The sequence below is a fragment of the Cyprinodon variegatus genome, unplaced genomic scaffold, assembly GCF_000732505.1.
Source record: "Cyprinodon variegatus isolate N-32 unplaced genomic scaffold, C_variegatus-1.0 Scaffold137, whole genome shotgun sequence".
In the NCBI taxonomy this organism is placed as follows: domain Eukaryota; kingdom Metazoa; phylum Chordata; class Actinopteri; order Cyprinodontiformes; family Cyprinodontidae; genus Cyprinodon; species Cyprinodon variegatus.
In genome coordinates this window covers 251,036-273,865 of record NW_015150590.1, presented here as the reverse complement: position 1 = coordinate 273,865, position 22,830 = coordinate 251,036, and the positions used below count along the sequence as shown (strand labels likewise).

General features: G+C 36.5%; 1 protein-coding gene across 2 annotated transcripts in view; it reads left to right on the top strand.

The window, feature by feature from the left end:
• Nucleotides 1-22,830, top strand: part of LOC107085917 (guanine nucleotide exchange factor VAV3-like) — a 65,298-nt gene that overhangs the window by 26,631 nt on the left and 15,837 nt on the right. For both annotated transcript variants that reach the window (XM_015376574.1, XM_015376573.1), the window contains exons 11-23: nucleotides 22-90; nucleotides 327-413; nucleotides 2,143-2,228; nucleotides 2,413-2,545; nucleotides 5,434-5,543; nucleotides 8,521-8,622; nucleotides 9,023-9,114; nucleotides 11,138-11,160; nucleotides 13,334-13,358; nucleotides 15,247-15,377; nucleotides 20,057-20,122; nucleotides 20,370-20,404; nucleotides 20,535-20,651. In XM_015376574.1, coding sequence (XP_015232060.1) covers nucleotides 22-90; nucleotides 327-413; nucleotides 2,143-2,228; nucleotides 2,413-2,545; nucleotides 5,434-5,543; nucleotides 8,521-8,622; nucleotides 9,023-9,114; nucleotides 11,138-11,160; nucleotides 13,334-13,358; nucleotides 15,247-15,377; nucleotides 20,057-20,122; nucleotides 20,370-20,404; nucleotides 20,535-20,651 — 1,076 coding nt within the window. The remainder of the gene's footprint in view (nucleotides 1-21; nucleotides 91-326; nucleotides 414-2,142; nucleotides 2,229-2,412; nucleotides 2,546-5,433; nucleotides 5,544-8,520; nucleotides 8,623-9,022; nucleotides 9,115-11,137; nucleotides 11,161-13,333; nucleotides 13,359-15,246; nucleotides 15,378-20,056; nucleotides 20,123-20,369; nucleotides 20,405-20,534; nucleotides 20,652-22,830) is intronic.

Sequence of the window (22,830 nt, the reverse complement as noted above, 5' to 3'; positions counted from 1 at the left end):
TATCATTTCTTTCTCTGTCAGGAACTTGTGAAACACACTCATGATGCTGCAGATAAGACCAACCTGAAAATTGCTCTGGATGCCATGAAGGCAAGTGTCTGTTTTGAACGGTTTATAATCACAGATATGAAACAGGTTCTTATTTTGTCAAGTATTTTGTTGCACTAGAATCTTATCAGACACTTGTTTTTTTTAAGTCATGCAATTCAACACATTTAACTCAGACAAGTTATTTCTATATTTATATGATCAGTTGTGTTAACCCGTGGCAGTTGCTAGACATTGATTCAATGAAATGTTTTTTTGTGTGTGTGTGTTCCCCACAGGATCTTGCTATGTATGTCAATGAAGTCAAGAGAGATAATGAGACTCTGCGGGAGATTGACCAGTATCAGAGATCTATTGAAAACCTGGTAAACTAAAGAAACTTTTAATGGAACTGTCACTTGATATTTTGTATTGTATTGTGTGAGATTTTTCTTTGATAGTCCAAACCAGGCACCCCCAAAGTGGGTCCTCGAGGTAATTTACATTGATAGTTGATTGACAGGCTTTTGCTGAACTGCAATCATCAGAATCAGCTGTGCTAAAGCAGAGAAACCTCTAAAACCTGCAGGACCGCGGCCCTCGAGGACCGACTTTTGGGATGCCTGGTCCAAACTCAAATACCTGTATAAATGTTTATGACCTTTCCATACTTAACTCTGAAGCAACAGGTAACCCAGTTTTTTTATTACCATCTTCTGGTGATTTAAGCTTTTTTGATTTTGGTTCTTTTTCAAAATTATCTTAAAAATATACATTTATAAGCTAAAACAACAGATTTTAGTGCAGTTAGCTTTTCTAAGATTGTGATGCATCTGTAATTTTTGGAATTTATGGAAAAGTATGCAGATTTATATTGCCTAAATATTGAGATTTTAGGCATATAGAGAGGTAGGGGAAATAGATTCTATTGGTATTTATACAATAGGTTCTCAAGAGAAATCAGTATCAGCTTTATTAGTTTTACAAATTTGCTTTAGAAAAAACACAAAATGTCTGATCAGGGTATTTCTGGGATAATCTTAATATGGTTTCTTATTTTCAGCAACAAAAGCCACTCCAGCAGTTACAGTACTTAATAACTATTGAACATCATTGATCTCACAATGGAGGAATTCACTTCTGCATTTCACCCATCCCCTTGGGGAGCTGAGGGCTGCCACTGTGGTGCCCTGGGAGCAGTGTAGGGTTAAGGGACTCAGAGACCCAGAGTGAAGGCTGTGGGGATCGAACTGGGTACTTGCAACCTTCTCAGAGCACAAGCACACTGCTCTAACCACTAGGCCAACACTCCCCATAAAATGTAAAATAAAAATACTCATAATATAGTAAAAAAGTTAACCAAAATATGGACTTTTTGATCCTCATCAGTCATAAAATAAACTCAATAAGTATTGTATGTGTAGAGACGGAGCCAGTGATCAAAAAGCATTTAATATCGCACCATCAGCTGCAGACACTTTCCCACCATGATGAAATAATATACATCCATAAATCATACATAGTGAGGGCATAGAACATATCCCATAGACCAAAAAACATCAAACTTAACCCTTTTCTAGATATAGTATACTAAAAAACATCTGGTATCATTTGTGGTGTAGCCAGCAATGTCTGTGTGCAAGCATTTCAAACATTATTTATGGATTACGGAGTTTTAGATGATGCGTACAAAGGAAAGACCCCTCAGTAATGGTAAGGCAATATAGTAATGGTGTAGAGGATCTTCGCCTACTGGTGCATTTCTGAATGTAACTTTTGGCTACAGGTAAAACATTCTTTACACAAATCTTCAGTGTGTCCCAAAAAGTGTATCAACGCCAACAGACCAGGCATAGTCGCACATCATTATGTATATATCATTATGCTTGAATGTTAAAGAGCCACTGATTAGACATTCTTCTGGCAAATAGCAGATATGGATTTCTCTGTGTCTGACATTTATATTATAATATTAACTGATTCCAGTTTTGTATTCTAAGAGATTCACAGAAAAGTCAACAGTAAAGTGAGCAGCTGTAAGAATATAGTAATTCAAGTGTCAAAGTATATTCCCAAAATACATCAGTGCCTAACTCCTGTGTATTTTTCTTGCAGAATCAGCCACTCGTCAGTTTTGGTCGACCAAAAGGAGACGGGGAGGTGCGCTTAATCTCCACTGTTGACAAGAGGAAACAGGACAGGTTAGTCTGTTTCAGCATTGCTGTCCTGCAGCGAAAAGCAAGTTCTTAGGCAGTTTAATTGCTTTTTAAAATTTTGATGAGTGAAATTAGATTAAGGAACATCTAATTATTAGTAAAATAAGGGATTTTTTTATAGTATAGGATAAAGATAGAAAAATGTAATACTGTTTTTTTTGTTTTATAGGCATTTATTTTTATTCGATGTAGCAGCCATTATTTGCAAGCGAAGGGGAGACAACTATGAGATGAAGGATATACTGGATCTTAACTACTTCAAAGTCACAAACAATCCCACATCTGACAGAGAAGGCAAAAAGGTCAGTGGAATGGAAAAGGAAGCTCACCCCACAATTGTTCTTGTGTTGCAAAATTGAGCTTCAGCTTTTGAAGTTCCGTATTCATAGAGGCTTTAAAGTGATTACATTTGCCTTGCTGCACATTAAAGAAGAGAAAATACTTCTCTTTCCTGACCTTATACCTCCCCATATATATATATATTTGACATGTTTCCCTGTTTAAATAAACCTGACTCAGATGATTGAAGGTCAGCAAAAGTTTGTAATTCAGCCATCAATGGAAATCAGTGCTTAAACAGGGAAATCCTTGTTTTTAGTTTGATAAAAAGGTTTGCTGCTTGTTTTTTTTAAATTGATGGATTAACAATAATCAGTGGGACATTCAAAGGGTGGAAGATTTATTTGAACCCCCTCCTATGCACTTGACAGTTCTTAACTGTTTTATCTCTGAGCTGTGTGATGTGATCCTTGGGCTTCATGATGAACGAATGTGTTCTCCTTCTAACCTCTGAGAAACAGCTTAGATTTAACAATCTTAATATTAAATACACTATTTGACTCTGTTTACTAATGGGATATTTTAGAAGGCAATTGGTTGCACTTGATTTGGTTTGGGGGCGTAGTGCATAGGGGATTGTACCGTTTTTGTAAATGGAAAATAAATACTAAGTATAATTTTCCCTCCACTATAAATGTTGGTCTTATTACATCAAATCTCAAAAATAAAGATAGAAGGTTGTAACTATATTGGGACTAACTGTAAAAAAGCTGAAAGAGTTGCATAACAGCACTCATGGGTTTTAGCCAAATTTCCTTTTTTGCCTTGTGGAAACATTCACGGGCCATATTGTAGTGTCAGAGACTTGCTGATGTTGTGTTGATAGATGCCCACAGATGGTGTCTTCTCACTCTGCTGCTGATTGCTAACATGAAAGCGACAGCTTGCCAAAATATGATGTGCTTTTCATGAACGGCAGCCTATTATCATCATCATTTACTCCAATGAGCCATTGTGAGATGCGAGTTGGTGTGTGGTTTGTTCAGTACAGTGATTGGTATTTAACATGTCATGGCTTTCATGTGCTTTTCAGGATAATTTCATTCTTGTGTGTATTTTTTATTTGCCAATATTTTGAAATTAAACATAAGTGTAGTTTTACTCTATGCCCCTTTTCACCATGTAGCAGTGTGCATTCTATACGTTCTTTTAATTGCACAAAGAAACACTAAAGCACATGTAGAGCTGTTTGGGTGTAATTTTAACCAATACCTGGAAGCTTACGGCGTGATGTGTGTTTACTCCTCCACGGCTGCTTAATTGTATGCGTCAGTTTTTTGTTAAATAAAACTTTAACTCTTAAGTGGGATTCTAGAGAGCATCAGACATTCATCCATGATTTAAGACCCTGCAGAGCTCTAAAAGACTTAGGACATTGCAGGTCAGCTTAATGACTGTTGGGCAAACTCTACTACTTTTTTCATTACTGGATATTACACAACCAGCTGAAGCAGATCACTTGGAAAAGCAAGGACATTGAAATAAAAATAGATAAGTCTGATGTGCTACAGTGGAACTTCTGAGAGGTCAATAGATTAAAGAAATTATTTCTTTCCTGAAATTGTTTTATGCCCCAATTTATCTTAGTAGCTATAACTCTTGTATCACTGGAAGATAATATACTTGCAGATAATCATTATGACTGTATACTTTTAGAAGGAATTTGTTTTTTTTTAAAGCTGTGAACCCCTTCAGTGCTTTCTAAGCTAAGCTCTGGTTAAACTCATATTATAGTTGCAACTGTGTTGATGTTGAACAAATTCAGCTGCTAACACATTTCCCCTGTGCCGCCAGTGACCCAACTGCCTGTAACACCAGAGAGGATTGCTGACAGCTTTATGTCAGGAACCTGCCACTTACTTGCCCTTTATGCCTACCTTGTCGTTATTAGAACTGTATGCCTGGCATGGTTATAACTTTAAGGGTGGCCTAGATTGATTCATATTTTTTGAGATTCCTGAATATTTTATCAATGTATTTATTATTAATCCTTCTCTTTGGAGCAATGTGAATAATTATATTTCTATTTAGCTGTAAAATCAAGAAACTGAATAGCTGTCTGCTACAATACATTTTACCGAACAGTAACTGTAAAAAGAGCTATAAGCTTTTGCTAAACACGGTTATACATCATTTGCAAAATATATTTTTTAAATTATACATCACTTTCCTTCTGCATTAAAATGAGGTTATACACTATTTTGTGCTGCTCTTTCATAAACCAAAAAAAAAAAGAGTTGCAGTTTATAGCTGTCACATAACAACGTGTGAAAAAGTTTCATTTAGGGGTTATGTATACATCTGCAGGTTACTGTAAGTTGTCTATATAATGTGATCTTTACTTTTTTGAGGCTTTATTTTGCACCAAAAATTGCTTTTTTATTTTCTTTTGTTTTTGACTACAACTCAAATGAAAGAAATAACTAATACACATTAATCATTTTGTCAACATTGGCAAAAATGTTGAATTTTATTTATTTTATTTTTTTTAAAGCAAAAGCCCTCACATAAAATGGGGTTATTGCCTGCAAATGCTTTTGGAGTTTCTGACTGGCTTTTTCAGCTCCACGTTCTCATCACCAGACAGTTTATCTCCCAGCTTAAAATGTTTTGTTAAAAATAATTGGACTATTTCAATTTTCATTCAGTTAGGGCCTGTCACAGCTGCATCTAGACTTGCACCTGTTCTCTGGGATTTGAAAATTAGTTGAAAATTAGAACCTACAATAATACCATATCAACTTGCTGTGTGAGACAAATGAAACATGGAAGGGACACCATTACCTAAATCATACACAAGTAGCTTAAGAGGATTTTACTTCTGTTTTCTATTCTTCTTTCATATCTACAGTGGTGCTACGGCTTCTTCGTGACACATCAGCAGGGCCATACAGGCTTCGAGTTCTTCTTTAAGACCAGAGAGCTGAAGAAGAAGTGGTTGGATCAGTTTGAAATGGCAATGTAAGTAGACAAAGGCAAAACATTATAAGAGGTAATATCTAAGGAGGAAATTTGTTCTTTTACCAATCTAGATTGTGTAGTATTATAGTGGAATCGATTCATTTAACCACTTAGGGTTTGTAGCGAGACTGTGTAACAGAAACTATGTACAGAATCAAATGAAGGGTATAAATATTGAAAAAAGAAAAATAATGCAGTAGTTTGGTACATCGTCAAAGAATTAGAAGTAATTCAAGTTATGCACTTCCGTACTGTCCCTGAGTTTATTAGTGTGTAACATCAGTTGGACCTGGAGGCAGCAGCTCAAACAACCGGTGTCCCAGCTTTGCACAGTCCCTCTGAGTGCTGCATACTCTCTTAAGCCAGCAAGTTCTGAACAGGTTATTCGGGGATTGAGGAGGGTGGTGCTTTTTAGGTGTTGATGACCCTCTGTAGTGCCTTCTTGTGTGCTGTGGTGCAGCTTGTGAACTATACAGATATGCAGCACACTCAGTGGAGCAGCAGTAGAACACAGTCAGCAGCTCCCACCTTACACTGGGTTGAGCCCTCTTCACATTTCTATGGTGTTAGAGCTCAATTGGAGGTCTGCATTCATGTGCTGACCCAGGAACATAACGCTGGCTACCCTCCAAACGTTGCCCAATAACGGTGATAGGCTGCAGGACAAAGTTGCTCCCCCGGAAGGCAACAATCACCTCTTTAGTCAACAATCGATTTGCACGAAAAGGTCAGTGTAAGCCTGCCTATACCTAGAATTTATTTACTCTTGTTTGCAACTGTGTTGTTTCTGTGGGAGAGAGCTGTTGACTCTTTCATGTGTGCTGTTTGATCAGGTCTTGGCTGTAACAAGCACACATGGCTGACAAAAGTACAAAAATACACAGATAGTTTACATAGCTATGTGTTGATATAAAGTGAGCTTCAGGGCTACTGTAAACTAACTCTGTGGTGATAATTCTGCAGTTCAGTGCTCTGTGGAGATAAACAGTTTTATTTGTGTTGTTCTGTAACATTTGAAGAAGTTTATTTGTAGAAATCCTCTTTTTCCTCTTTTGTTGATTGGAAAATACTCTCTTGTAAACCTTATAATTTACTTGAATGTGTTTTACAATTCTCCCCCTACAAACATTTAAAACTTTGACCCTAATAAATACGTACATAAAAGTGAAATATTTTTTTTATGTTCTGAAGGGATTTGCCTTAATGTAAATTGCACAGAACTACAAGCCCAACTGAGAGTTGCCCAAAACATAATGTGTGTTTGATAGAGTTTACAAAAAACATGTTTCTTCTCTCTAGGCTCTTAGCTGTTTTCTCAGCTGGGTTTTAGTCAGAAATAAGCTATATGGGCTTATGTCCATTGGGTAATGACACCAGAAGTTCCAATTCTGGATGTGAAAATTGTGCCAAGCAAAGAAGATGTGACTTCCTTAAGGGAGCACTTTGGTCTCTGGATTGTTTGCTCAGCTCTGAAAAGGTTTCTGTTTATTTTCATCATTTTGTTGCTCCTTCTATATTTCAGCCCATACAGAACAACATGTATCTCCACTCATATACTTAGGATTATGTTTTCCTAAGTATGCTGTTTTTCTACTTTGTAACAACACTTAAAAAATATATACTAAAAACAATATACCGGTAGATGCTTATTAGCTCTGATAGAAATTTACCAATTTGGCTATGTCAAATACAAAGTAAGTCAATGAACAGATGTCACAAATTCCTTGTTGTAAGGTGCAGAGGAAAAGTGTTTGCTACCTTAAAGTCTTCTTCTTTAACTAAATGTCAGAACAAATTTTTTTATGTTTTCATAATATATATATATATATATATATATATATATATATAGTTTTTATTAAGAGAGAAAAAGCAATACAAAATAATCTTGCTCCATGAGCATTAACCATCCCTAAACCTATTAAATGGTTGTGCCACCTTCAGACAAATATTTGACATTAAATGCAATATGTTTTGGATCCTTTTGACGGAATTCTGGCAGGATACTGTAGCTTTAGTCTTTCCATATTTGCAGGGTTTTTCAACGTTTTTGGCCCTCTTCCCCAAATAGATTTAATTACAGACTTTGACTAGGCCACTCCAATTTGTTTTTCTGCTTTTTTTTATAGCCATACATATGTGGAATTGCAGGTTTGTTGCAGAGAATTCTTGTGCACAATGTGTGCTTGAATCAAGGTCACAATCTATGTCTAGATCTTCTCCTTTTTTTTTGTTAGCTAGTTAGTTGAATATTAGATCTTTCATTTACCGGAAGTTATTGAAGTCTTAAAGAAGAAAATCAGCTCCAGATCATTACAGTACTTTTCTTCTTGTCAGAGTGTTTTAGTGGTGTCTAAAATGCTGTTGGATGATTGGATACAAAAATAAAAAGTTTTTGTTGATGTGTAGAGATGTGCACACCCCTCTTTTGTATTAACAGCACACAGTCTTGGATAGATTGGATGTGATTGAAAATGTTTGTTTCTTATTAAATGTGAAGCAGGTGTAATTGTCCTTATTAGTTAGCTGGGGATTTCACCTTGTATCGCTCCTTTTTGGTACCTCAGTTTCTATCATATAGATAAATCATGAAAACTGACCTAAACTGTGGGATTTCCAACCTTGCAACAGGTTAAAGTGTTTTGTATATCTGATTTCTTTACATTTAAGGACACCTCTTGAAAGCTGGTCTGACAATAAAAGTGCTGATAATTTCCTGTCCAAACCTTGGTTGGTCCCATATACATACTTTACTACTGGTGAAAGTAGATATAAAAGGCTAACAAGTGTCAGATTTACCTATATAATGAAAATCATTCATATTTGGCAAACACTTCTTCAAATACTCTATTATACAAACAATGTCATATATGGTAATTTTACTTAATTCCCTTCAACACAGAGGGGTTAGAGTTTGCCATACCAGCCTATTTGTAGTAAGCAATCATTTTCTTTTTTTGTGTGTGGTTTTTGTTTTTAGCTCAAATATCCGACCAGAAAAGGCCAACCATAACTCCCACCAGTTCCGGATGCACACATTTGAAAGAATCACTTCATGTAGTTACTGTCACCTATTGCTCAGGTAAGATTTAGCCACCTCAACAAAGTTGATATTAATTTTGCACACTTAGAGAAAAGGTAGGATTCTGATATACCTAAGTGTACTAAATGCTCAGACTGGAAGCTATGATTAAATTTTGTTCTAGAGTTAATATGTTTAAAGCGAAGCAGGAACATAATGACATTTTACAGCTCAGTTTTCTAAATAGCTAAAATCCAAATGAAGTATCTACTTTCATAGAGACCTTTAGCTGTTTCTATCCAGAGCTCACCAGTCCAGCTTCTTACTCTTCTTGAGAGCTGAGGGAGTTTTTAGTGTTATTTAATTTATCTTGACAATGTCATAGAAGGCCAGAAATCTCTAAATGTTAAACTGTTTCTTTGCATCATATATATGCAGTTTTGTTTTTAACTCTCTGCAGGGGCATCTTTAACCAGGGTTATGTGTGTCAAAAATGTGGTCTTGGGGCTCATAAAGAGTGTCTAGGTCGACTGGGAGTCTGTGGGAGAACAGGTGAGATGCAGCACGAAATGAACAGTTATACTTTTATTCAAATTTCACACATGCATATATGGTGAACAGTTATTGTCAGACCTGATAAAGATATATATAGAAGTCTTCAAATAATTATAGAAAAAATGTTTTTGTAGAGACTCAAAAACTAAAATATATATATTTTTTGAGTTTTTACGGCACTACTGGCTCATTTTTTTGACAGTAGGCTGACAGGAAAGGGGGCATGAGACATGCAGCAAAGGATCGCTGGCCAGATTCGAACCATGTCGAGGACTAAGGCCTCTGTACATGGGTTTTGCACACTAACCACTGCTCCACCTGCACACCCCAAAGACTAAACTTTAATAGTAGTTCTACAAAAGTGAGCTTTGGATGATATGTTTACCTGCCTTAATGTGTGATATACACTCAAAAAAGAAAATGCTGCTCCAAATTGAATTTATTCCTTTAAGTGGTAACAAGTAATTCTTTTAACTTTGCCCAACTTAATTCATTTATTTAACTTATAAACTCAATAATTTTATCTGATTTAATTACTTGTTACTAATTGAAGCTATTTATTTCAGTTAGAGCCCTATTTTCATTTTATTGGGTGATTTTTCAGCAGGGCTGCTTAGTGCCGCAGTGGGTAGCTAGAAGGTTCCTTGTTCGATTCCCGGCCAGGGGTCTTTCTGCATGGAGTTTGCATGTTCTCCCTGAGCATGTGTGGGTTTTCTCTGGGTACCCTGGCTTCCTCCTGCAGTCCAAAAACGTAACTGTGAGGTTAATTGGCTTCTCTAAATTCTCATTAGGTGTGAGCGTGTGTGCGAATGTTTGTTTGTCCCATTTGTCTCTGTATTGCCCTGAGATGGACTGGTGACCAGTCCAGGGTGTACCCCACCTCACACCTGTAGACAGCTGGAGATAGGCACCAGCACCCCTTCTGACCCCGCTTAGATAAGCATGACTGAAAATGGATGGATTTTCCAGCATCAGTATCACATTATTATTTTAGCATTTGTAAATTTAACTCAGGGCCAGGGGAATAACATAACAAAACCCCTTACTTGCCCGTTTGTTTTCAATTTGAAATCATTGCTCTCAGTGTAGATTGAAGGAAGTATCTATTTTCTTTAAGACAGTTCCTGATGTAAGAAGATCTGTCACAGCTGAGTGTTATTGTTCTCGTGCCTTTCCAAGTTTCAAGAGTAACTATGAGAAATGAATTATTCTGGCTGCAAATACAGTACATAAAGTTGCTTAAAATAGCAATTTACTTGTAGTTATTTCCTGTCTTCACCTCTTCCTTCTTTAAATAGCAAATTATCTTGTCTTACCTGTTTTAATAAGCAGCTAAGACAGAGGATGTTACTTTGACTGTAGTTAACAGCAGGCTTATGCTGGTAGAACATTTCCTATGGCTATTTCCTGACACATGATGATAAATATACAGGTGGTTTACTGGAATGGTAAGTGTGTTATTTTTCTTATTTGAACAGCATCAAAGATAAAAAGGTACAATGTTGACTGTATAGTCATTTGACCAGTTGTCCTGTGTTGAAAGTCTGTTTCTCTGTATCCCGTTTTGAAGAGTGCCTTAGAGAAAGTGGCAGAGTCATATCATTTTTATAGCCCAGGGAATTAAGAAGTTAAGGACTTGTAGTTAAAAGTTCCTAGACTTTGTGTCATCAAAACATTTTTACAGCAAAAGTTTGACATTTGTCAGGAATTGTTAGCGATGCCTCTAAATATGGAGCAGTGATCTTTTGTGTTGTCATATATATAATATTTATTTATATTAATGCTGCGTTTAGCTTAATGTCTGTGTCACCAGATCGGTGCTTTTAGGTACATTACCCTCCAGCTAAAGCCAGCTCAAGAATCTGAAAAGCTTCTCTTTTTCACAACCACTGTGGTTTTTATGCATTCAGAGGCATGATAAGGGGCCAGCAAAGGTTGACAGTTGAGGTTGGGTGTCAAGAAGCCACCATATTCTAATATTGTATTCCACTCACTGTGTCTGTTTCTCACCTGCCTGCAGATCCTGTCAAGCTGAGGCCCAAGGTAAGACCCGGTCTGTTTCTCTTCTTCAGCTTAAGACATCTTAGCTAACGTAACAATTCAGGCATGAAACAGCAGCTGCACTACTATTTCTGTCTGTGGTTAGAAAGGTAATCAACGCTTTTGTTTTTAATATCAACAAAGCTTTATATGACCTTGCTAGTACAGTTGTTACTTCCCTGTTTACTCAAGGATGAAGCTGATATGTGGAGTTTAAATTATGACTCATTTCATGTTTAGGAGTTTTTTTTTATCGGCTACAACTTTTCTTTTGCTGTAAAGTTTTCTACCTTCCAGACCTTTAAGAGTAAAAAGATAATCAATTAAAATGATCATCTTAGGGACTAGAAATCAACCCTTTAAAATATACCTGGTCAGGATATAGCAGACTTTTTGTACAGAGGAAGCTTGATTAATGAGCTGTATGAATTTATGAATATTTATATAGGGATAAATGTTTTATGTGCTGTGCCTCACCTGTCTGTTGCAATAAAGCATTGGTTCCAATTGGTTTTGGTAAAGACCTAATACCTTCTTTTAAAACGATCTGTCCCTATTTTCCTTTTTGGAATCGGATAACAGAGGGTAAAATTTAGAGGGTTATCCCGCTCCCCAATGACACCTTAAGAGCCTCTTGTGCCTTAGTAGAAAGGGAACACTATTAAGACTTTGCACCAGTGTTTACGCCCCTTAAACTTATTAAATATGTAAACTTAGATATATACTAAAATCCCTCCTTTTTAGGTAAAGATTTACTGCTAAACCAGAAGGACTCATTTGTGCATTTGTGTAGAGCCATGGGGGATAGATATAGTCATCCACAGATATCTTGGTTCCATTATGTGATTAATTCATTATTGAAAAAAACTAGCTGATTAAATGTAATCACATCCAACTATTTCAAGTATCATGCATTTTTAGCAAAATCGGATATTGAATAAGATTGGGCATAAATATATGTCTATTTGAGTCCAATTATATATTAATTAAGCCCTTGCAGAAAAAAAGTTTCCTCTGTTAAAAAAAGAAATTCAGAAAGATTGAAACCTGGAACTTTAATGAGCTCTGTGTGCTTACTACTGTATGTATGTATTAGCTGACAAATCACAGCTTTTTTCAGTGCAATTATAGTCAAATTTCTGATTGAACATACGGTCTACAGAAACCTCTGTGGACAATCAGCCATCAGGTTATAGAGGACTAGCTCAGCCCTGAATAGTTCAGAATCTGTTTAAATAGGGTTCCGTTAAATTGTTATTTTTAATATCTTATCTGTAGTAGGTAATAGTTTTAAATCATGGTTTAGTGACAATAGCACTCAGATCATCCCTATTTATATATCATTCAGCCACAAAAGGAATAAAAGACAGCAGATATTGGCAGCAAATATTCTGACCAGGTCATCAGCATAAGTTATTGGGCTTGTGAGTTAAGAATTTTATATACATCAAACAGCTTTATACAAGAAGGCTATCATTGTAAAATACAGACAGGTGTGTGTTTACATTGATATCAGATAGAGGAAGAATTAAATTGACCTGCATTGAGAGCAAACATAATAGTTCGTTTATCCAAATGAGGGCAGCGTCACACCAAGCATCAGGTACAAGCACACCTCCTCACTGAAATAAAAGTTCCCTAAGAGCTGTTTTCAGACACCATCGGAATTACTTTCTTGCTAAAACTCTTTAAGTTAAGAAAATGCAGTGAAATAACCTACCTAACAGTTCATTAAGCAATAGGAGAAAAAAGGTAGAGAACAGCTCTAAGTGTTTTTCCCAATAAAAATTTTTAAATCCCTTTATTGTCCCATAATAGGGAAATTAACTCTCTGCATTTAACCCATCCCTTGGGGGATGGGTTAAATGCCCCCCTAGGGGGCTGCCATTGTGTGGCGCCTGGGTTAAGGGTTTTGCTCAGGAACCCAGAGTGCAGCCTGTGGGAATCGAACCGGGTACTTGCAACCTTCTCAGAGCACAAGCACACTGCTCTAACCCCTAGACCAACACTCACCTCCAACAAACGGATAAAACATTTCACTTTATTGCCTTTAACTGTTTAATCATTTCAGCTGCGTGACTTATCAACATGATTGCATGACTCATTCTTCATTTCACTCTAATTCTAAGCTTTTTGTCTCCCTCTCTGCTTTCCCCCCTTTTTTTGCAATTTACAGGAGACCACAGCAGCAGCAGACTCAGGTCGGTATGATTTGACCACCAAAGCAAGCTTGTTAACGTGCCTAGGGCTTCACATACTTTTTTTTACTAATTTCTTTGCACAGCTGTGTAGCAAAGCCTTCATAGACAGATGGAAATGATAGCTGATATATCTTCAGTCAAAATGTGTGCAGTCATGAGACACAGTCAGAATGTTTTTTTTTTAGAAATACAAAGCCATAACTCATTTCTCCTCTAGAGCAGAATGTCCAATTGAGTGAGACATTTAACAAATTTTAATGACCGGATAAAAGTATGAGCAAGGGATCGTTAACCAGAGCGGGAAAGAAAGCCTCTTTCCTTCAGCTCGCCATGGTGCCTAAGCCCTTGATCGCATTGAGATGAATTGGAGTGGGTGGAATGATTATGAAAGCACGCAGGAGAAATACTGAAAAAGAAATGCAGAATGGCTCCCCGAGCGATCCGTGGTACCTCAGCCTGGGCTGCTGAGCCGAGCAAGCCTTTGTTATAAATCAATTTCCATAAAGGCGTTTATGAGGAAGACAGCCAAGCTTATTGTTCTTATTAAAAACATGAATGTGAGCTATTCCATTCATCTGAGGTCACAGCCAGCTAATAGTTTCCTTAGGCTGGTTTGCAGGGGAGTGGGAACTAGAAGGGTGATCTGTCTGAGGCGGGCTAGGTGTGAGTCAGCGGAGAGTAAGTGGCTGTGTCTCCTAAGTTGGCAGGGGTGTTTAGTCTTTGCCTCAGCCTTGTGCTCGTGGCTGTGTTGCTCTGCAGTGAAGGGGAAAGATTGTTGCAGCAATTTTAAGGAATCAAAGAGATAGATTTCCCATGATGGTGAATTGGTGCTTTAAGGGTGGGACCGTTTAAATGCCTTAGATCTTAAAAGACATGGAAGAGTTAGGAAGGAAACCACTCAATTAATAACTAATTAGGTCATTTGATATGTTTGTGAAAAATGAACAGAAAATAACACTCAATGATTGTTTTATTAACATTTGGTGTACTGTATAGCCTGGGTGTGTTTATCAGTGGCACATTTTTAGTTTTATAAATATAGTTCTCTAGTAATGTAATGAAGAATTTAGCTTTTAGGCATTTCCTGCTCTAGATCCTGATAAAGATACAAGTCTACAGGCATTAGCAAATTCTTAACTGCATAATATCAGTCTAAATATTCCTAAAAGTAAAACAAATACTTTGTTGTTATGAATATATTTAAAATTCCTATTTGATTTAAGTATAATAACTATAAGCACTTCATCAGTGTTAGATATGCTCATCATAACCTTTGGGACATATGCCTATGCAGTGTTGCTTCATACTGACTTTTGCAGGAAAAAGTAACAGCAATGAAATGTGCTTCATCACAGATTTCTTCAGTATTTGAGTATTTAAAAAATTGTAACATCAGAGATTATCTGACTGCGATCAAAAGCCAGTTTTAAAATGATGGTTTTGTTTATTAAAAGAAAAAGTCTAAAAGGATTACTTAATGATTTCCAGAATTAAAAAATCAAGTACTAGTAGGCTAAAAGTAGGCAGAAGTAGGCAAAAAGAGCTGAATAAATAAACACGTAATTACCCCTATCTAACAACATTTTAGGATCAACATCACTGACATCAATCAGTCTTTTTTGTAATAATTGTTTCAGGATTTAAAGGATCTCTGAACGGCTACATTATTATATTTTACTGCATTCTTTAAATGTTCCCTTATCTTGTATCTGTTTTCTTTTATAATATTAAAGACTAACCACAAATAATTTAACTGGATTGTTAAGATTTCCTACTAAAATACAGAATTAAATCCATGCAGTAGTATTCCTCTGCTTATCTTTCTCTAATTTTCTAAGCTGAAAGCAGAGAATGTTTAATTTGACTGTGTTCCCTGTCTTGCTGCCAGGTTTACCAAGGATGATTGTGATCAGGGACTACAGCGGTGTCCCCAGTCCCCTGTGTGGTCCTGCTCTAAGCATTCAGGCGGGGGATGTAATTGAGTTGATGTTTGCTGACCTGCACAGCTCCTGGTGGCAGGTGTGTGTCACACACAACTCATTCCTGTTTTATGTCTGCATCTGTGACTTTATGAAAAAGTAATATGTTCAGACTCAGTAGACTGGTAAGACACACGCAATATCTTTTCGACATCACTGGCTTAAATCAATGCTGCATTTTGAGACCAGCAGAACTGGTAGTATTAACAAAATATTGCTGTTCCGACATTAATAATTTATCTTTTTAGAAGCTTTTTGTGGTTGTTCATATACTCTGAGTCCTCCCTAAAGAGGTCAGAAACAATCAGAAATATCAGAGATTTATATTCACTCGGCTGGACCCCGGCCACATTAAAAAAGGCACATCTCTCCTCTCTGTCACTGTTCAGATTGAATCAGAGCCAACATGAGATGATCTCACCAATTAGTGAATTCAGTTGATTAACAAGATGCCACATTGAAACAATAAAGCTCCAAACCTTTAACCTCACCATTGGTTGTTTTACTGCTTATTATCCGCCCTGTTTTCTGACGCATTCAGCAAACCTCACGACATCAGCCCAGCAGTTCGGGGACTTTGACCTTATCTGTTTTTGAAAGGATTGTGTTATCAGAGGTCTGCTGGCAGCCCACCTCACTGCTTCCAACTCTGTTTTATGGTGGCTTCAAAGCGTCATTCTCCTTCCTGCTCCAATCAGAGTGCAGCCTTTGCTAGCAGCCCTGCTAGGAGTGACCATTTGGATTTCTGATATCCCAAGATTCTTTCCGTGTTTCTCTGCACAAATCAGAGGACAATGATATGAATGCCAGGAGACGTGTTGTAAACTGGCTTGATAGCAACCAGAAATGCCATGCCTGAGAACTGCATTGTATGCTACCATGGCAACCCTGCATTATGTAGGAACACATAAAAATTATAATATGGTAAAATATGTTTTATTCATGCCTGCTTCATGATAATACTGGAAACAGGTAAAAGATAAGTTAGCATTGGTAGAGCCTTGTTTTTCTAGGCAGGATACCACCATGTGGTGCAGTAGTCCTCAAGTAGAATTACACTGACTCCTAAAGGTATTCATACTCCTTTATCACATTTTATCTGCAGAAAATGTGGCATATTATGAACCAAGTAGGTGAGGGAGCAGATATTTAAGGATATGAAGATAAATGAACAGAACCAGGGAAGCTAAAACACAGAAACAAGGTTACACTGTGAACAGAACTCAATCCAAGACAAAAATGAATTAAGATAACAGCTAAAGAAAAAAAAGTAAAAACACCAAACTAATGCAATTGGTTTCCAAATATAATAGTAACTAAGATATAAAAACATATATCTTAGTTTTGTATATGCATGTATCTGAATACATTCATACATATACAAAATACACAAATGCTAAGAATTTAAACTAAAAAGATCTAAAAATGAAATACCCAGAGAGATATCCAAATAAATCAGAACACAACCAATGGCCCTAGGTCCTCGACACAATTTTAAATTCACTTGAAGATAGGCCTCTGAACATTGGTGTCCAATTTACGGCTGCATTTTTTGCACAGACCTTACTTGAACGATCAAAATGAAGCTTTCGAGATATTGATTTAGCCAGCCTGTGTTAGCTGCAGATTTTTCTGGATAAAAGTTGTATTTAAAACAATGTTGTTGTAATTATTGTGAAAGTGCATCAGATGGATTGCATATGGCGACAAAAAAACTCATAGGCATGTAACAATCAAGAAAAAGATAAACTCACCTGCTGTGGCTGATGATGTATGCAATATTGCTACATCATCATTATCCATTATTTATCCATAAGGTAGTCTTTCAGTCTAAATGTAGTTGGATGTATGGATGTAGTTATTTTTTATTTTTTTTGCAGCTACCAGAATAATTTTAACCAGATTTTGGTCCCTCCCATTTACATTTTCCTGCGTTGTTACACCACTTTAAAATAAAATGAGGCCCACTGTAGCAAATACCTGACACCTTATTTTTTATTTGCTTTTAAATATATCTCACATCACTTATTTTTAAAAAGAAATTTCCCTTACAAAGGTATTTTAAAAAACAAAGTCTAACAGCTGTATTATTTCTTCCCCTGGGTGATGATTCTCAAGAGCCAGTACTGGTTATGAACAAAAAATATTACAAAGACTAGTGAAACAAAAGATTATCAGCTTCATACAAACTATTTTTGAGAGGTTCTATAGTTGAACACAATACGATTTTGGGAGAAACTGAATCTGAACAGAACCTTGTTTGTTTACAATGAAAACTCCACAGGGTGCCTTTAATCTTCAACGTCCCCAGTGGTGCCAGAGGATGGAATTACAGAACACTGAGAATTCATATCCCCTCTTACCCAGAAGGCAATTATCTCCCATCCCCCTGGCATAACAATACAATCAATCACAGTAATTTCATTTGATCCTCTAGCTGCTGCCTGTTTATGCCAGCAGAGTAATAAGTTTAATCTGTATCATACGCTTATCGAAAGCATAACAAATAGAGAAGGGCTCTCTTAAAAACCTTTGATGAAATGTTATTACACAAAATGAATCATAGAGATGGGTAAAGATTTGCTTTCCAATTCAGTTACTGCTAGGGCTTGCGTGGCTCCAAAAAGCACTTTATATCCTAATAAAGAGTAGTGAGGAGTGAAGCACGAAACGGGCAGGAAGCTTAACATGTCTGCACCACTTCTTGTTTTCTCAGGCTCACTCAATGGACTTTAAATTGACCTCAGATTTAAACCTGTTAACCCAGATTATCAGGTCCATGTTAACATGTGTTCCTGCTGATGTCTAAAACATTAGTTACATGACAGTGAATTAAAGCTGTGTTAAAACTCACTTATGTTCAAAATGTCTACATAGAAATTGTAGATTTTGGCGAGATAATAATTTGACAAAGAAAAATGAACCCTAGAATTTATTTGTTTTTTTATGGATTTTTTTTGCCTTTTTAGTGACCTAATTATCTTTGAATTAAAAACAACCTAAACTCTTAGTTTTGTTATAAATATGGGGGTTTAAAAATACTTGTTTGAAACACAGTTTCGTTTTGTTTTGGCGTGGCACATCTGAACTTGAGCATATTTTCCAGCTTTATCATTCGAAACTACTTAAATTCCATCAGATTCTTAGGCACTCTCCAGCTTGTTCTCGTAGCTCGCACTCATACTTAACAAGTTTTTTCTTTTTTACCTTTTTCAGCTTACCTGGAGTTGCCATTGGTGTTTGAGTAAAGTTAGATGACGCTCATTTCCGAGTATCCACAAAATCCATCTAGACTATAACGCTTAAGATTGTTTGCTAGGTCAGAGCCATGTGACATGGATGCGCTTGACGTGACATCTGTCAAACAGAGTGGGAATTTCCGACACAAAGTAAATAAGGAGAAAGGAGAATAGGCTACAGGCTTAAAGATGCATTGATGCTGAACTACTGAGGTGTCAGCCTGCTCGTCAAACAATGTTTTATCGTAAATGGTCAAATAAAAAGGCTATTTTGAAGATATTTTCAGTAAAAATGTATATAATGTATTTTTAAGTACACTGTTCTTTTGTTGTGGTGTTTTATTTGACCTCAGCTGTTGTAATTATGAACTCAAAATTTCTGCTCGCTTTCAGACGCGACCACATTTTTAAAATGCTTTTGAAAGGACTAAAACATGTTTGGATATCTCTCTGTGGAAGGGTGCTCTATTGCCACCCTACCTTAAAGCGCAGACATATTAAGAACTAGGGAGGTTGGTTTCACCTGCAGTACAGTACGTGACAAAGCCAGCACTTATTGGAGATTCCTGGAAGTCCTTTGTTGCTGTAGGCCCATTGGAAGGCTTCCTAACCAGTTTTCGTCTTGCCTTTTCATTGTATGGTCTTTCTTGGTAATTTTAATTTTGTACCATTTTATCACATTTTATTACGAATGTCCTGGCTGCATTATATATTGTGCATATTCCCTTGGAAATGATTATGTTATATGCAGCAGTAGTTCTCTGTGGAGCATTATGCTGTGATGGCTGGTGTATTCTGACTCTTATTTAAAATAATTTTAAATCACATGGTTAATTTTGAACCGAGCCACATCAGAGGGTGTGTATGAAATTTCCTAAAGCTTTCTATTTCGTAAACTGACTTGTAGAGGTTAAAGGTGACATTAAAGGTGAAGAGAAACACTTTAACAGAGATTTGTTATGTTGTAACCCTTGTAGGGAGACTGTATCTGCATTGAAATTCAGAGGCTAGTTTTAGCTGTTGGGTTTGTGAAATGCATACATTACTTTTTATTATATTTTTCTTAAATAACTATAAATGAGCATGTATTCCAAATGTAAATGCTTCTAAAATAGTGGTTGCATCGGGAGGGTTTTCTTAAAAAAAAGGAAAAAAAAGAAACAAGCATCTGTTATTCTGTGCTCACACTGTTTGGGTATTAAAAGACCTGAATAAGATCCATTATTTAGTGTTAAACGAGGCTTCTGTTTTGATGCAGTACAAATCTAACTGCCGGCAGAGTTTGAACCGTAATTAACTCAGGCTGCAAATTAGATGCACTGCTTGTTGTGTGCTAATTGCTGAGGATTTACCGAAGCGAGAGTGTGTGTGTGTGTTTGGGGGGGGGGATTAGTTGTTGTTGGAAAGAAGAGAAAAAAAACAGAAAGTTCTTCTGAACCCAGGCAAGTATAATGCGATTAACAAGCTGCTGCCATTGCAGGGCAAAATTCTGGCGACAAGCAAAACTGGCTTCTTCCCAAGTGATGCTGTGAGGCCTTGCCCATGTGTAAGTGTTTGTATTTATCCAAATCAATAACACAAAATCTTTTGTTATTACAATGCATTCAGCAGATAATGGCCACTATTGATGTCTTAGCAATGACATGTAATACTTAGAATTGCCTTTTTTTTAACCGCAGAAGGCTTATTTTAGCCATCAGTTGTGCCTTGAATATCACATTTCCACTAATGCGTTGACTCTCTGTATTGATTGTTTTAAAACACAAAATAACCACAACTCTTCTCTCTGCCAGGTTCCAAAACCTGTCGATTATTCTTCCCAGCTTTGGTAAGAAAACAAAGATTTTGCATGCTAAGCATAATTCATTTTGAATTTTGATATTGATTGTTATTCTCTGTTCTTATTGTTATGTGAAGAATCATGGTATAAATGAAGTAGTTGTTCATTGATTGTTCAGGTTTGCAGGGCTGATGGAGAGATACCAGGCTGAGGTGGAGCTTATGGACAGAGAGAATAGCACTTATCTCGTTCGACACCGGAGCAAAGAGTGCAACGAATATGCCATTAGTATAAAGTGAGTTTCTATGCATTCCTAAGTCTTCTATACTACTTACTACCATCAAACCAAAAAGCTGAACGAAAGCATACTGGAATAGAGGTACTTACAAGATGAATTAGATGGATTAAAATAATGAACACATAAAAAATAAATGTAAATAATAATTGAGAGGGGAAATGTTATCATAGGGGTGAATATGATTTAGAATGATAAAACTCAAAATCAAAATTACATCTATTGTTAAAGCATTTAACAAAAATTAGATCAGTTTATTAACATAACATCAATAAACTACACGCCATCTATTTACAAAGATGACAAACAGTATTGATTATATAAATTGCATTAAATAGAAAAAATAATATAAGCTGGTCATTTGTACAAATTATTCCTTCTTGCTGAATGCAGAGATGAGAGTTAAGAGCCCCATGGCAACCCTGCACAGGATGCCAGGTGCAGTATGCAGCTCTCTATTCAGAAAGACCCCCACTTACATCCTCTTGTTATGAAAATATTGATTTAGTCTTATCCTTCAAAGAAAGATTCAATTAAATAGCATTCAGCTCATTTGATTTATGTAGCACCAATTCACAACATATGTCATCTCCAGTCACTTTACAAAGTAAGCTCAATTGAACCATGCAACAAATTGGTTATGAAAGTTTTATTATTAAGCAAATTAGTTAAAACTAGTAGTTTAGAGAGACTGTTTTAAATTTAACAATATGGAGCAATACCAGTGGTAAAGCTGGAGGCACCCTAGTACTTTATTGTTCATGTGCAGTCAACAAAAAGAGATATAAATAAGGAGAGAAATTGAACATTATATGTATGATGCAATGGTCATAAATAGCATTGGTATCAACTGTAGTACATTTTTAATACCGTGTTCCAAAATTGAATATGAACAAGATAAACAAAATAAATAGCATAACAGCTTTACATGGAAATTCTTCGTATTGTAAAGACACAGCATGGTGCAAATGCAATAACTGTGGTTCTGGCATTATGGTAAAAAATCTAATAAATAAATAAACTCAACTGTATTGATCTCACCATGGAGAAATAACCTTTCTGCATTTAACCCATCCCCTTGGGGAGCAGTGGGCTGCCACTGTGCGGCACCTGGGGACCAATCGGTTGAACATCCCAATTGGTGAACACGTGTGTGGTTAGATTTCAACCGATGTTTCAGTGTGATTTTAGAACATGAGCTGGCAGTGTGTTTAATGACTGTGCTCCTCTTATGGATGCAAGCATTTGGCCAGATTTGGTCCTATGCCGCTGAACATACAGTAACAGTCTCCTCTGGTTGCCTGGGTTTGTTTGTGTTACATGCAAAATTTATCTTGAAATAACCACAAAAAGCCCACCCCATATCACACAACGTATTCTATTCCTGGGATGTTTAACATTGTTTGTCTGTACAAGATTAAAAAAAAAAAAAAACACTGCTACAAAAAAAAAAGACAGATGATGATGAAATATGGAATCTTTATAAAATGTTACTTGAAAAATTCTTAGAACCGAACAAACAAAATACTTTGCAAACAAAGTATATTATAATTAACTTCCACATGAACTTAACCCACATCTTTTTCTGTTTTTTTCTTTTTTTTTTTTATATTCTTTTATTAAATAATGTTGTACATTAATGGTCTAGCGGGTACAGAGTTCATTGAATGCACTCCAAAACCAAAGGTTACCAGTGTGGCTTGTTAGACTGCCACTTTAGGTCAGTCCACCCTTATGCATTTAGAAGCAGCTAAAATGAATAAAGGAACAAAGCTAACAAAGCACACTTTGTTATGGTTTAAAAAAGGCTTTCACAGAACAGCAGGTCTTATGACTGTTCTACCTACAAAATGAGACCCTTCCAGAAAAAGAACAGGCAATAGGATTCCTACTGTTGCCCAGTGTTCATTGATGTGTAGGCAGCAAAGGTGGTGTGACTCTGTAGATTCCATTATACAGCTATTAAATTGCTGAAATCCTTTATGCCTTCCCTCGTAGAAAGTTGGCAGATGACACAATGTGCTGCTGCTTGCTGATTATTAGACTGTACGACTGCAGACACGTAAGGCCTCCAGTACTGAGATTATTCCACAACTGAAACTGTCTGTGATGGACAAGCGAGTGTCAGAACTGGATGAGGCAAAAAAAAGTCTGATCTGATGAGTCACCTTTGTTTTAT